Below are 15,052 nucleotides of genomic sequence, written 5' to 3' on the forward strand. Positions count from 1 at the left end.
GCCACCCAGCTTAGTGTCATTGCAAACATGGAAATATTACTCAATTCCCTCATCCAAATCATTAATGTATATTGTAAATAGCCGGGGTCCCAGCACTGAGTCCTGCGGCACCCCACTAGTCACTGCCTGCCATTTTGAAAAGGACCCGTTTATCCCGACTCTCTGCTTCCTGTCTGCCAACCAGTTCTCTATCCACATCAGTACATTACCTCCAATACCATGTGCCTTAATTTTGCACACGAGTGTCTTGTGTGGGATCTTGTCAAATGACTTTTGAAAGTCCAAATAGACCACATCCACCGGTTCTCCCTTGTCCACTTTACCAGTTACATCCTCAAAAAATTCTAGAAGATTTGTCGAGCAGGATTTCCCTTTCATAAATCCATGCTGACTTGGACAGATCTCCTCACTGCTTTCCAAATGTGCTGCTATTTCATCTTTAATAATTGATTGCAACATTTTCCCCACCACTGATGTCAGGCTAACCGGTCTATAATTACCCGCCTTCTCTCTCCCTCCCTTCTTAAAAAGTGGTGTTACATTAGCTCCCCTCCAGTCCATAGGAACTGATCCAGAGTCGATAGACTGTTGGAAAATGATCACTAATGCATCCACTATTTCGAGGATCACTTCCTTAAGTACTCTGGGATGCAGACTATCAGGCCCCGGGGGTTTATCGGCCTTCAATCCCATCAATTTACCAAACACAATTTCCCACCTAATAAGGATTTCTTTCAGTTCCTCCTTCTCACTAGACCCTTGGTCCCTTAGTATTTCTGGAAGGTTCTTTGTCTTCCTTCGTGAAGACAGAACCAAAGTATTTATTTAACTGGTCCGCCATTTCTTTGTTCCCCATTATAAATTCACCTGAATCTGACTACAAGGGACCTACGTTTGTCTTCACTAATCTTTTTCTCTTCACATATCTATAGAAGCTTTTGCAGTCAGTTTTTATGTTCCCAGCAAGCTTTCTCTCATAATCTATTTTTCCCCTCCTGATTAAACCCTTTGTCGTCCTCTGCTGTATTATAAAATTCTCCGTCCTCAGGTTTGCTGCTTTTTCTGGCCAATTTATATGCCTCTTCCTTGGATTTAACACTATCCTTAATTTCCCATGTTAGCCACGGCTGAGCCACCTTCCCCATTTTATTTTTACTCCAGACAGAGATGTAGAATTGTTGAAGTTCATCCATGTGATCTTTAAATGTTTGCCATTGCCTATCCACTGTCAACCCTTTAAGTATCACTCTCCAGTCTATTCTAGCCAATTCACATCTCATACCATCGAAGTTACCTTTCCTTAAGTTCAGGACCCTAGTCTTTGAATTAACTGTCACTCTCCATAATAAAGAATTCTACCATATTGTGGTCATTCTTCCCCAAGCGGCCTCACACAACAAGATTGCTAATTAGTCCTTTCTCATTACACATCACCTAGTCTAGGATGGGCAGCCCTTTAGTTGGCTCCTCGACATATTGTTCTCGAAAACCATCCCTAATACACTCCAGGAAATCCTCCTCCACTGCATTGCTACCAGTTTGGTTAACCCAATCAATATGCAGATTAAACTCGCCCATGATAACTGCTGTACTTATTGCATGCATCCCTAATTTCTTGTTTGATGCTGTCCCCAACCTCACTGCTACTGTTTGGTGGTCTGTACACAACTCCCACTAGTGTTTTCTGCCCTTTGGTATTCCGTAGCTCCACCCATACCGATTCCACATCATCCAAGCTAATGTCCTCCCTTACTATTGCATTAATTTCCTCTTTAACCAGCAACGTCACCCCACCTCCTTTTCTTTTCTCTCTATCCTTCCTAAATGTTGAATACCCCTGGATGTTGAGTTCGCAGCCCTGGTCACCCTGGAGCCATGTCTCCGTGATGCCAATTACATCATATCCGTTAACTGCTATCTGTACAGTTAATTCGTCCACATTATTGCGAATACTCCTCGCATTGAGGCACAGAGCCTTCAGGCTTGTCTTTTTAACATCCTTTGCCCTTTTAGGATTTTGCGCTAATGTGGCCCTTTTTGCTTTTTGCCTTGGGTTTCTCTGCTCTCCACTTTTATTTTTCTTCTTTCTATCTTTTGCTTCTGCCCCCATTCTACTTTCCTCTGTCTCCCTGCATAGGTTCCCATCCCTCTGCCATATTAGTTTAACCCCTCCCCAACAGCATTAGCAAACACTCCCCCTAGGACATTGGTTCCGGTCCTGCCCAGGTGCAGACCATCTGGTTTGTACTGGTCCCACCTCCCCCAGAACCGGTTCCAATGTCCCAGGAATTTGAATCCTTTCCTTCTGCACCACTCCTCAAGCCACGTATTCTTCTGAGCTATCCTGCGATATCTACTCTGACTAGCACGTGGCACTGGTAGCAATCCTGAGATTACTACTTTTGAGGTCCTACTTTTTAATTTAGCTTCTAGCTCCCTAAATTCGTCTTGTAGGATCTCATCCCATTTTTTATCTATCGTTGGTACCTATATGCATCACGACAACTGGCTGTTTACCCTCTTCCTTCAAAATGTCCTGCACCCGTTCAGAGACATCCTTGACCCTGGCACCAGGGAGGCAACGTACCATCCTGGAGTCTCGGTTGCGGCCGCAGAAACGTCTATCTATTCCCCTTACAATCGAATCCCCTATCACTAGCTCTCCCACTCTTTTTCCTGCCCTCCTGTGCAGCAGAGCCACCCACAGTGCCATGAACTTGGCTGCTGCTGCTCTCCCCTGATGAGTCATCACCCTCAACAGTACCCAAAGCGTTGTATCTGTTTTGCAAGGGGATGACCGCAGGGGACCCCTGCACTACCTTCCTTCCACTGCTCCCTGGTCCATCCCCTATCTGGCTGTGTAACCTTTACCTGCAATAAGACCAACTCACTAAACGTGCTATTCATGTCATTCACAGCATCGTGCATACTCCAGAGTGAATCCACCCGCAGCTCCAGTGCCGCAATGCGGTCTGTCAGGAGCTGCAGCCGGATACACTTCCCGCGTATGTCGTCGTCAAGGACACGAAGCGTCCCTGACTTCACACATAGTACAGGAGGAGCATAACACGTGTCCGAGCTCTCCTACCATGACTTAACCCCTAGATTAACTTAATTTGGCAACAATAATGCTAAAGATTACTTGCTGATAAAGAAAAGAAAAACTACTCACCAATCACTCTGTTACACTCTCAAAAAAAAACTTCATAGATTTGTCAAACAGGATTTCCCTTTCATAAAACTATGGTGACTCTGCCTAATATTGATTTTCTAAGTGCCCTGTTACCACGTCCCCAATAATAGCTTCTCTAGTCTCCGCATAACTCATCTCCACCAGTGGATAGCCAAGGGGCTTATTGGGGGGGAGGAGGAACTTAATCACAATCACTAAGGAGGTGGTATTCAGTAAGATAATGGGACTAAAGGCAGATAAATCCCCTGGACCTGATGGCTTGCATCCTAGGGTCTTAAGAGAAGTAGCGGCAGGGATTGTGGATGCGTTAGTTGTAATTTACCAAAATTCCCTGGATTCTGGGGAGGTCCCAGCAGATTGGAAAACTGCAAATATAATGGCCCTATTTAAAAAAAAGGGAGGCAGACAAAAAGCAGGAAACTATAGACCAGTTAGCCTAACATCTATGGTTGGGAAAATGTTGGAGTCCATTATTAAAGAAGCAGTAGCAGGACATTTGGAAAAGCAAAATTCGGTCAGGCAGAGTCAGCATGGACTTATGAAGGGGAAGTCATGTTTGACAAATTTGCTGCAGTCCTTTGCGGATGTAACGAACAGGGTGGATAAGGGGGAACCAGTGGATGTGGTATATTTGGACTTCCAGAAGGCATTTGATAAGGCCCTGCACAAGATCAAAGTTCACGGGGTTGGGGGTAATATATTAGCATGGATAGAGGATTGGCTAACTAACAGAAAAGAGTTGGGATAAATGGTTCATTCTCTGGTTGGCAATCAGTAACTAGTGGGGTGTCGCAGGGATCAGTGCTGGGACCCCAACTATTTACAATCTATATAAACGACTTGGAAGAAGGGACTGAGTGAAACGTGGCCAAGTTTGCTCACGCTACAAAGATGGGAAGAAAAGCAATGTGTGAGGACACAAAAAATCTTCAAAAGGACAAAGGCTAAGTGAGTGGGCAAAAATTTGGCAGATGGAGTATAATGTTGGAAAGTGTGACTTTGGCAGAAAAAATTAAAGAGCAAATTATTATTTAAATGGAGAAAGATTGCAAAGTGTCGCAGTACAGCGGGACCTGGGGATACTTGTGTACGAAGCGCAAAAGGATAGTATGCAGGTACAGCAAGTGATCAGGAAGGCCAATGGTATCTTGGCCTTTATTGCAAAGGGGATGGAGTATAAAAGCAGGGAAGTCTTGCTACAGCTATATAAGGTATTGGTGAGGCCACACCTGGAATACTGTGTGCAGTTTTGGTTTCCATATTTACGAAAGGATATACTTACTTTGGAAACAGTTCAGAGAAGGTTCACGTGGTTGATTCCGGGGATGAGGAGGTTGACTTATGAGGAAAGATTGTGTAGGTTGGGCCTCTACTCATTGGAATTCAGACGAATGAGGTGATATCGAAACGTATAAGATTATGAGGGGGCTTGACAAGGTGGATGCAGAGAGGATGTTTCCACTGATGGGGGAGACTAGAACTAGAGGCACGATCTTCGAATAAGGGCCGCCCATTTAAAACAGAGATGAGGAGAAATTTCTTCTCAGAGGGTTGTAAATCTGTAATTCGCTGCCTCAGAGCTGTTGAGACATTAAATAAATTTAAGATAGAAATAGACAGTTTCTTAAATAATAAGGGAATAAGGGGTTATGGGGAGCAGGCAGGGAAGTGGAGCTGAATCCATGATCAGATCAGCCATGATATTGAATAGCTGAGCAGGTTCGAGGGGCCGTTTGGCCGACTCCTGTTCCTCTTTCTTATGTTATGTTCATAACTGAATTCCTTGATCCCTGGTACCATTCTGGTAAATCTCCTCTGCATGCTGTCCAATGCCTTGACATCCGTTCTAAAGTGTGGTATGTGAATTGGACAATACTCTAGCTGAGCTCTTGCCAGTGACTTATGAAGGTGTTTGCTTTTGTACCCTATATTTCTATTTATAAAAGCCAAGGATCCTATGCTTTTTGAACAGATTTATCAATTTGTCCTGCAACCTTCAAAGGTATGTGTATGTGAATCCCCAGGTCTCTCTCTTCCTGTACCGCCTTTAAAATTGTGCCATTTAGTATATCCGACTTCTAATTTTCCTTCCAAAATGCATCACTTCACACTTTTGAGCATTAAATTTCAACTGCCATGTGTTGTGTATTTCACTAGTCTGTCTGTCATCCTGATGTCTGCTGCTATCCTTCTCAGGTTTACTACATTTCTAAGCTTCGTGTCTATCCCCCAGTGGGGTCACCACACTATACTTCCCTCCAGCCTGAAAAATAAACTGTTCCAACACTATTCTCTGATATCTGTGTCTCAACCAATTTCACATGCACGGTGCCACTGCTCCTTCAATCCCATGGGATACATTTAAAAATACAGCAGGCTGTTGTTATTGTGATCGACGTATTGAACTCTTTTATATAAATGATTAGATCATTACAGGATCCACTTTACATTTCATTAGACCGCAGAAGGATTGCAGTCGTAATCATTTCCCTGAATGAGTAAAGTGGATCCTGTAATGATATAATCATTTATGAGTTCAATACGTCTGTCACACTAACAACAGCCTGCTGTATTTTTAAATGTATCCCATGGGATTGAAGGGGCAGTGGCACCGTGCATGTGAAATTGGTTGAGACACAGATATCAGAGAATAGTGTTGGAACAACTGGGAGAGATATATATAATGACTTGGACTTTGGTATAAAGGGCATAATTTCAAAGTTTGCTAATGACACGGAGCTTAGAAATGTAATAAACCCGAGAAGGATAGCAGCAGATTCAGGGAAATGTGCTCATTCAGTGAAATGATTACTAATGCAATCCTTCTGTGGTCTAATGAAATGTAAAGTGGATCCAGGTTTGTTAATTTATTTGCATCACATGATAGAAAATTAGATTCAGTTGGAAAGCTGGACCTCCCAATCAATTCCCATTGTGACTATTGCTGAAGTTTATTAACCAGATAAATTATTGTGTATGCATTATACCCTTTCTTTGCACAAGTGCTTGTCACTTTTTGTGTTGATGGGGGGGTTGTTAACATTTATTATGTGTCGATGTTCTCTCAATATGGCTTTTAGTTGATGTGACTTATGAATAGGTATTTGTATTTCTTTATATGTGTAGTTAACGTTTGTTGTCCTGCTTTTCCCTGTTCATAATTTGCTTTTTCTTTTAAATAGGTGGAGCTAGAGGTGACTTTACCAGGGGAAGGAAAGGACAGAATCTTTAAGGTGGTGATAAAGTGGGTGGCATGTGTCAGCCTTCAAGCCTTGCATGATGCACTTTCAGGTCGACTCCCAGCAATTCCTTTTGAATCTATTCAAGCACTAGATGTAGTGATGAGACATCTACCCTCCATGAGGTGAGAAAAGCCAACTTGTGACTAAATGTGATATTTAGTAGACATCTTCCATGTAAGTTTTAGGTTGCATCATATGTTTGCAATTACTCAAAATTGACAACCTCAACAAATGGAAAGCAGATACTGGATCTGCTATAAAGGTTTGGATGAGCAAGGCCTTGCAGTCAATTTGATTTCATCCTTTCAGAATTCTCAATCCAGCTGTTTTTAAGTGAATCTATTGTCCTGACCTCTTATCTTTCCTGAGAGCCTGTTCCAGCAATTGACGCATCATCATCATCATAGGCAGTCCCTTGGAATCGAGGAAGACTTGCTTCCACTCTAAAAATGAGTCCAATACGAGAATTGCAGTCTCTGTCCCATTTGTGACAGTCGTTGAAGGAAAGGGTGTGTGGGACTGGTTTGCAGCACGCTCCTCCCGCTACCTGCGCTTGGTTTCTGCATGCCCTCAGCGCCTTCCCGGACGCACTTCCTTCACTTAGGACTGTCTTTGGCCAGGGACTCCCAGGTGTCGGTGGGAATGTTGCATTTTATCAAGGAGGCTTTGAGGGTGTCCTTGAAACGTTTCCTCTGCCCACCTTGGGCTCGTTTGCTGTGAAGGAGTTCTGAGTAGAGCGCTTGCTTTGGGAGTCTTGTGTCAGGCATGCGAACAATGTGGCCTGCCCAACAGAGCTGGTCGAGTGTGGTCAGTGCTTCAATGCTGGAGATGTTTACCTGGTCGAGGACGCTAATGTTGGTGCATCTGTCCTCCCAGGGGATTTGCAGGATCTTGCGGAGACATCGTTGGTGGTATTTCTCCAGCGATTTGAGGTGTCTATTGTACATGGTCCATGTTTCTGAGCCATACAGGTGGGTGGGTATCACACTTTGCATAAAGACATACTTCCCAACATCTGTCCTGGATTTTCTTTACACGACCCTTAATGTCTTCCTGACATTTTTGAGAGTATTATTTTGGGATTATCGCATTAAATATGTTGTATACCCCTAAAGTTCCCCTCTGATGCATGTCTCTGAGGTTGAAGGGCCCGAGTTTATCAAGCCATTCTTTGTTCTTGCACCAGGGATCAATCTCTTTACTCTCCTCTACATTGTTTGTAGGGCGTGGATGCCCTCTCTTTACCCCCCCCCCCCGTGTTTCAGTGAACAGAATAGTACTTCAGAAGTGGCTTAACCAGGGCACTATATAGCTTTAGTATTACCTTGGGGATTTGAAATCAATGGATATGGCAGTATAAATCAATGGATATGGCAGTATAAACCTATTTGCTTTGTTTATAGCCACCCCACACTGGTGAGTGACTAGTCATTTTAACGCCCTCAGCTTTTCTTCAACTTGGGGCAGCAATTCCAGGTCATTGATATGTACACCTGAAACAGGTGAATTTCGGCACAGTCCGAGAGTACACTACATGTAATATCTTTCACTGCCGCCACTGAGAGAAACCTGGGAAGTCTCTCTTTATATTCTCTTATTAACTAACCTGAACTAAATCAGTTGATTCTATTATTAATAAGAACATAAGAAATAGGAGTAGACCATTTGGCCCCTCGAGCCTGCTCCCCCATTCAATAAGATCATGGCTGATCTGATCTTGGCCTCAATTCCACTTTCCTGCCCGCTCTCCATAACCCTTGACTCCTCTATCGTTCAAAAATCTGTATCTCCACCATAAATATATTCAATGACTCAACCGCCATAACTCTGAGGTAGAGAATTCCAAAGATTCACAACCCTCAGAAGAAATTCCTCCTCTGGGATGGAGTATAAAAGTAGGGCAGTCCTGCTGCAACTGTACAAGGCATTGGTGAGACCACACCTAGTGTATTGCATACAGTTTTGGTCTCCATTTTAAGGAGGGATATACTTGCATTGGAGGCAGTTCAGAAAAGGTTAACTAGGTTGATTCTGGAGATGAAGGGGTGTCTTATGAAGAAAGGTTGGGCCTATACTCATTGGAGTTTAGAAGAACGAGAGGTGATCTTATTGAAACTTACTGAAAGATTCTGAGGGGGCTAGACAGGGTAGATGCAGAGAGTATGTTTTCCCTCGTGGTGGAGTCAAGAACTAGAGGGCATAGTTTCAGAATAAGGAGGTGCATATTTCTGTTGGAATGTTATCTGCAGGCAATTATAAATATAGGCCAACAGCGAGGATCCATATCTCTGCAATGGAGACATGTTCCTTTTGTGTTGCCAGCACTACCCTAGGTCGGTGTCTTGAAGGTCAAAAACAGATGATGTCAGGGTGTCATGATTTGACATGGACAGGCCAGGATCATTCGGTACGTGGCATCTCTAATTGGACAGGGGGGTGGTTTCAGGTGTAAGTCAGTGATTGGGTTAACTGGTCCCCATAGGTTTGCTGGTTTAAAAAGTAGTACAAGAAGGGGGTTCCTCAGACACTTGGGTTGTAGAGGTATTTAGCAAAGTGCTTGGGAACAGTCACCCGATGAGCCGAGGAGGGATTTGTGTTGGCGGAGGAATTTGTGTTGGCGGAGGATCGACACGCGTCACACCAAGAGGCCAGGGCTGACCTGTGGAGATCGTGTCTTCCCAGGGCATAACGGGTAATATAAATCTTGATTGCGCCTTGTTTAACTACCACTCCGATACTGTAATGTATCAAGTCACACTTGCACTGAGTAAAACATAATTACTGTCACCAATACGGGTCAAGTCAAATCTTTTGGAACTGGGGAAGGGTTAATTGGCAAAGACCCAGAAACTCTACAACTGTCACACATAAAAATATCCTCAGTGCCCCTTCCTGTAGCAAATTCTGTGCCCCTGATTCCCCACTGACTAGCTAATAAAGGAGATTCCCGGGATACTTACCAAAGGTCTTCTGAAAGTTTGTCACTTTAGAAAATCATCTTTTTTAAAAAAAAGTCTGGTTGGTCATGCGTGATCCTACAAATCCCTTGGGAGGACAGACGCACCAACGTTGGGGTCCTCGATGAGGCCAACATTCCCAGCATTGAAGCACTGACCACACTTGATCAGCTCTGCTGGGCAGGCCACATTGTTCGCATGCCAGATATGAGACTCCCAAAGCAAGCGTTATACTGCTTCGTGGCAAACGAGCCAAAGGTGGGCAGAGGAAATGTTACAAGGATGCCCTCAAAGCCTCCCTGATAAAGTGCAACATCCCCACTGATACCCTGGGAGTCCTTGGCCAAAGACTGCCCTAAGTGGAGGAAGTGCATCCGGGAGGGCGCTGAGCACTTAGAGTCTCATCGCCGAGAGCACGCAAAAATCAAGCGCAGGCAGCGGAAAGAGCGTGCGGCAAACCTGTCCCACCCATCCCTTCCCTCAACGACTATCTGTCCCACCTGTGATAGGGACGGTGGTTCTTGGATTGGACTGTTCAACCACCTAAGGACTCCTTTTTAGAGTGGAAGCAAGTCTTCCTCGATTCCGAGGGACTGCCTATGGTGATGACTTCTAAAGCTCTACCTGAATATTTAGATCGGTGAGTGATGAGTAAACTGGTACCCCTAGGTGTCTCTTAACTTTCTCCTGGACATGTTCTGTCCCATTCATACAGTAAAAGTGTTGATTATTTTTACTTTCAACATGCAGTATCTTGCATTTGTCCTTATCAGCCCGAGTGCAATCTACATTGACCTCTCTAAGAGTTGGCTGCGTTCTCAGAATCCGCAGTCCTCTGCCAATTAAATTGCCTTGCGTTGATAATGTGATTCTGGGTCATTTATATATCTCTGGTGAACCTCATTCAATACTTCTCTCTTCCTTATTTTTAATCTAAAGAGCTGATTATCTACTTGGTTCAATGTTCCAGTTTATTAAAGGCTTGCATTTGGGTAATTCAAATAATTAAAAACTTCTTGGGTATAATTATTAAAGTTCATATGTCTTTGCATCTACAATGCATGTGTATAATACAAGAAATGTAGGTTATGTGAATCAATTTGTGGGTGGGGGGAGGCATTGCTGCCCAGGAATCATTGTGTATGGTAATATAGCTTACTCTGGAGAGTGCAATCGGTCCTGCTGTCCTGTCCTTTTGTCTCTCCATCACTACTCTCTTGCTCTGCTCACCCTGAATTTGTTCGCCTACACTCATTGATTAGTTCCTGCTTGTTCCTCTTCAGCTTCCAGTCTCCAATAATGCTGATGTGCAGAAGCAGTAGCACTTGAACAGATTTATAGTGTGCATTAAAACTGAATCTGGGGGGCGAGGGGTGGGGGTGGAAAGAGATCTAGAAGGCGACTTCACAGAACAGGAAGTTTGACTTTAATGCGTGTGCAGTAATTTCCATCCCCAGCACACCAACACACTTGGGGAACGGAAACAGAGCTGTAGAGAGATGAATGGGAAATCAGGAGTCAGCGAGGCAATGTGCTGTGAGCTTCTGCGGAATTGTAATTAAAATTTAAATCTGATACTGAAAAGTTTTTTTCTGGAAAGTAGGAGACTTCCTATTAGGCATGTTTATATATGAAAAATCCTCTACCTGACTAAGTTTCATATGGTTAGCATAAAAAAACGGGGTCAGAAAAATTATTCATGTTACCAAACTCATTCCTTATACAGCATGGGTAAAACCTGCTCCCTCAGGAATTTTACCCCATTTAATGAAATTTAAATTAAAATGTTAATATAAGAACATAAGAAATAGGAGCAGAAGTAGGCCATTTGGCCCCTCGATCATGCTCCTCCCTTCAATAAGATAATGGCTGATCTGATCATGGACTCAGCTCCACTTCCCTGCCCATTCCCCATGTTCTTTTTTTACATCCCTTTATTAGTAAAATTAATTGATCAAAATATAGAACAGCTGCTCGGTTTGACTGGGCATCCATTTTTTGGCAATGTTGGTAAACCTTGGGTTCAGACCCAAATGGATCTTTATTTTTCCAACTGCAGTGATTTGTTAACGAAAGGTTGGTACAGTATCACTGGATATAGCTGTCATCACATCCCAAACGTGCCCACTTCTGTGCAGACTTGGTAAAATAATATACACGTTGCTTTAATAGTACAGTGATATCCCTTCAGTCCAGAACCACTGAACGGAGGGGATTTCTGTGCTGGTGAAACATGTAACACGTGGACCATCAGCTATTTGAGCAGGTGGGTACAGAACATCTATCTCCACCATGCAGACATAAAGCAGCGTACAAAAAAATGAAACTCTTCTGGCTATACCTACAGTGGATCTGAACTGGAAGCTACAATAGGCATACTCGCGTTTTTTCAATGCTGTGAGGATTTTTTTTGAAGAGTTCATGATTGGCAGTGAATGTCACAATATGATTCATTCTTAATTACCATTTTAATGCCTTTTGTTTTTTGGTCTGCCTTGTCCCACAGGCAGCTGACAAGGGATGGGCAATAGTGGTGTGAATGATTCTCGATGTTTTTTTTTTTCCCTCTTTTTCCCTTCCACAGTATTGTAGCTTTAACATTCTCCGAGTATTGTACAGCACTACGATTTTATAGCCTTGTTTGAAGCCAGACGGAGATGTAGTTCCTACATCCACTTTTCAGTCAATATTGTATTTTTAAGAGTGAATATACTTTACACTGCTTAATTTGCAAGAGGTGCTGTAAAAATTGTTTCAATAAAGTATCACAGTTACATAGATAGTAGTTACATTCTCTCCCCAGTTAAAATATATTTTTTTCCCTTTCAGGTACACTCCAGTAGGCCGTTCATTCTTCACACCATCTGAGGGGTGCTCTAATCCCTTGGGAGGGGGTAGGGAAGTCTGGTTTGGATTTCACCAGTCAGTCAGGCCTTCATTGTGGAAAATGATGCTTAATATTGATGGTAGGTTTCAGAGTATAGCATATTGTACTAATTTCTTGTTTTTTTAGAAATGAGATAATATTCACCTCACTCTCAACTGATCTAATTTTGAGGTGTATTTTGAGTTTTTTTAAATTACATTGATTAATAAGCTTAATTGGTATGGGTGATAACTCTGGGGGGGAAAAAAACTAAAATAGGGACCTAAGATAGAGCCACATTAACTAGTTTTTTTTTTAAACGGGAAGAAATAAGAAACTTGCATTTGTATAGTGCCTTTCGCAGCCTTAGTGCTTCCGAAAGCACTTCACAGCCAATGAAGTACTTTTGAAGTGTAGTCACTGTTATGTAGTATAGGGAAGCATGACAGCCAATTTGCACAGAGGAAATTACCACAAACAGGAATGGCATAGATGACTAATCTATTTTTCAATAGCAATTTTGATTGCGAATTATTGGCCAAGATATTGAGAACTGAATACAAAAGCAAAATATTGCAGAGATGCTGGAAATCTGAAAAAAAAACAGAAAATGCTGGAAATACTCAGCAGGTCGGCCAGCATCTGTGGAGACAATTCTGACGAAAGGTCATCAACCTGAAAAGTTAACTCTGTTTTTCTCTGTCCACAGATGCTGCCTGACCTGCTGAGTATTTCCAGCATTTTCTGCTTTTATACCATTGAGAGAGCTTCCTTGTTCTTGAAAGTCTGTGAAATCTTTTAAATCTACCTGATAGGGCAGACTGGGCTCAAAATAACATTGGAAACTAGAGTTCATAATCTATTCAAATTTATTGAATCTTAGGGCTGGATTTTCGGCTTTCGAAAACTGAGGCGAGGCGGGAAAATTACCACCCAATTAAAGTTACTGATTCATTGCTTAATTTTTGGCCGAGGGCGCAGTGCAAAGGGAGGCGTTGCACTATTTTCGCGGCGCAAAAGCTGGATCCTCGACAGCTTTAGTGCTGGGCCGGGAGTGCTTCGAAGGAGGCCTTGGGAGGGAAAAAAAACAAATTGCCCAACACCCTTACCTGACAAATCGTTGCAAAAGTATAAAAAAATATAAAATCTTTAGCTTGCGTTTTTTTCAGTTTTTTCAACTTACCGTTGCCGGCAAGGCGTGAAGTACAGGTTGGGTGAGTCTCGAAACTCGGACATTGTCTCAATCCGAGTCGTTACACCCCAGCGCAGCTGTAGAAGCGCCGCCACAAAAACTGGGCTGAGGATCGCGACTGGGCGAAAAACAGCTGAGCGTCCGATTTTTTTTTTTTGCCGCGGATTGTCAAAGTGCATGAAAACCCGATTGCAAACCACCCGAAAATCCAGTTGTTAAAGTCTAAACAGTTTTGCACTGTGATTTCTACATTTGATAGATGTTGACCTTCAATGTGACGCACTAGAAATAACCACTCACAGTTTCACACTTCATTCTGAGTGTGTAATTGTGTGTGTAATATATATATGCATGTGGACCGTTTAGCTTTTATGGAGTTAATAATTTTGCATTTTAACTTTCACTAACAAATAGGTGATAATCATGGTCCTAGAAACCAACGTACAAGTGCATTATGTATTGGCATGCATGTGCAATATAAACATTGCAGTGGTGTACATGCAGTTTTTATAATACATTAATAGTATCCAAACAAGGTTGAAACTTTCTTGCAGTTCTAGTTAAACCATCAAAATTATTGACAACGAAATTGGTTTTAATCTTATCATAACCCAACCTTATGAGTTGCTTGAATCGGTGTATAGCTGCTGCATTCACTTGTTTTGGATACAGAATTCTGTAGTTTTAACCCCCTTTATGGCAAAGAATGCTTAATTGTATAAAACATTTGCAAGGCTTGGATGGTATCGTCTTTCAATCTTTTTGTTTCTCCATTGAGCTCGTTCCACTGAATCAGCATCCTTTCAAAATTACATGCCATTCTAAATGCATCCTCATCAATGATCGTTGCAAGATTAGAATAACCTTGTTTCAACTTCTGATCAAATGTCAACAAAACACATTTGAGTACTTTATTTACCTCTGATTACAACTTCCAAATGACTAGATACTTTGGGCTAGAATTTCGGTTGTGGGCGAATACTGTATTTTTAGGCCAAAATTACCATTTTCAGGCCCGCTTTTCGGCCTTTAATTCTGCGCCATGGTGCCATCGGTAAAAATTGGCGAGGATTCTCAGTGCAAACCGTGAATTTCGGCAACTTTAGTCCGAGGCTGCTAGCACTGCGAAAGGCCTTGGGAGGGAGGAAAAAACAAAAAAGAATATTCACAAAACCCTTGCCTACTAAATCGCTAAAAAAGAATTAAAAAATAAAAACTTTAACTTGCCTATTTTGCAGGTTTTCATACTTACCGCTGCTGGCAGGGCTGCACCGACACATTTGAAATGTCGGTAATCTTGGTGCAGAATACGATCCCCAGAGAGCCAAAAATCGATTGCAAACGCAATTTGCGATCTTACACGGCAGCGCTCCTCTCCTCGGCGGTATGTGGAAGTGCCGCCGCAAAAAGGTACCCCGAAGATCCCGCCGACCGGGTTTTCGCCACGGAGGGTGACACAGCGGCAAAAACCCGGTCGCAAAGTCGCCGAAATTCTAGCCCCTTTAGTGGTTCAGGATCACCTCCAAATCATTTCAACTTCAGCTAATGGGCACCTTATCACTTCATTATATTGTACGCACTTCACATTTCCCATTCCACTAT

The 15,052-nt window shown here is 42.7% G+C and overlaps 1 protein-coding gene across 1 annotated transcript in view; it reads left to right on the top strand.

Moving 5' to 3' along the window:
- Nucleotides 1-15,052, top strand: part of LOC139277417 (protein argonaute-2) — a 98,433-nt gene that overhangs the window by 37,670 nt on the left and 45,711 nt on the right. Inside the window, exons 4-5 of the mRNA XM_070895857.1 lie at nucleotides 6,376-6,557; nucleotides 12,222-12,358. Of these exons, the coding sequence (XP_070751958.1) occupies nucleotides 6,376-6,557; nucleotides 12,222-12,358 (319 nt within the window). The remainder of the gene's footprint in view (nucleotides 1-6,375; nucleotides 6,558-12,221; nucleotides 12,359-15,052) is intronic.

The sequence above is a fragment of the Pristiophorus japonicus genome, chromosome 1 (assembly GCF_044704955.1).
Source record: "Pristiophorus japonicus isolate sPriJap1 chromosome 1, sPriJap1.hap1, whole genome shotgun sequence".
NCBI classification, from domain to species: domain Eukaryota; kingdom Metazoa; phylum Chordata; class Chondrichthyes; family Pristiophoridae; genus Pristiophorus; species Pristiophorus japonicus.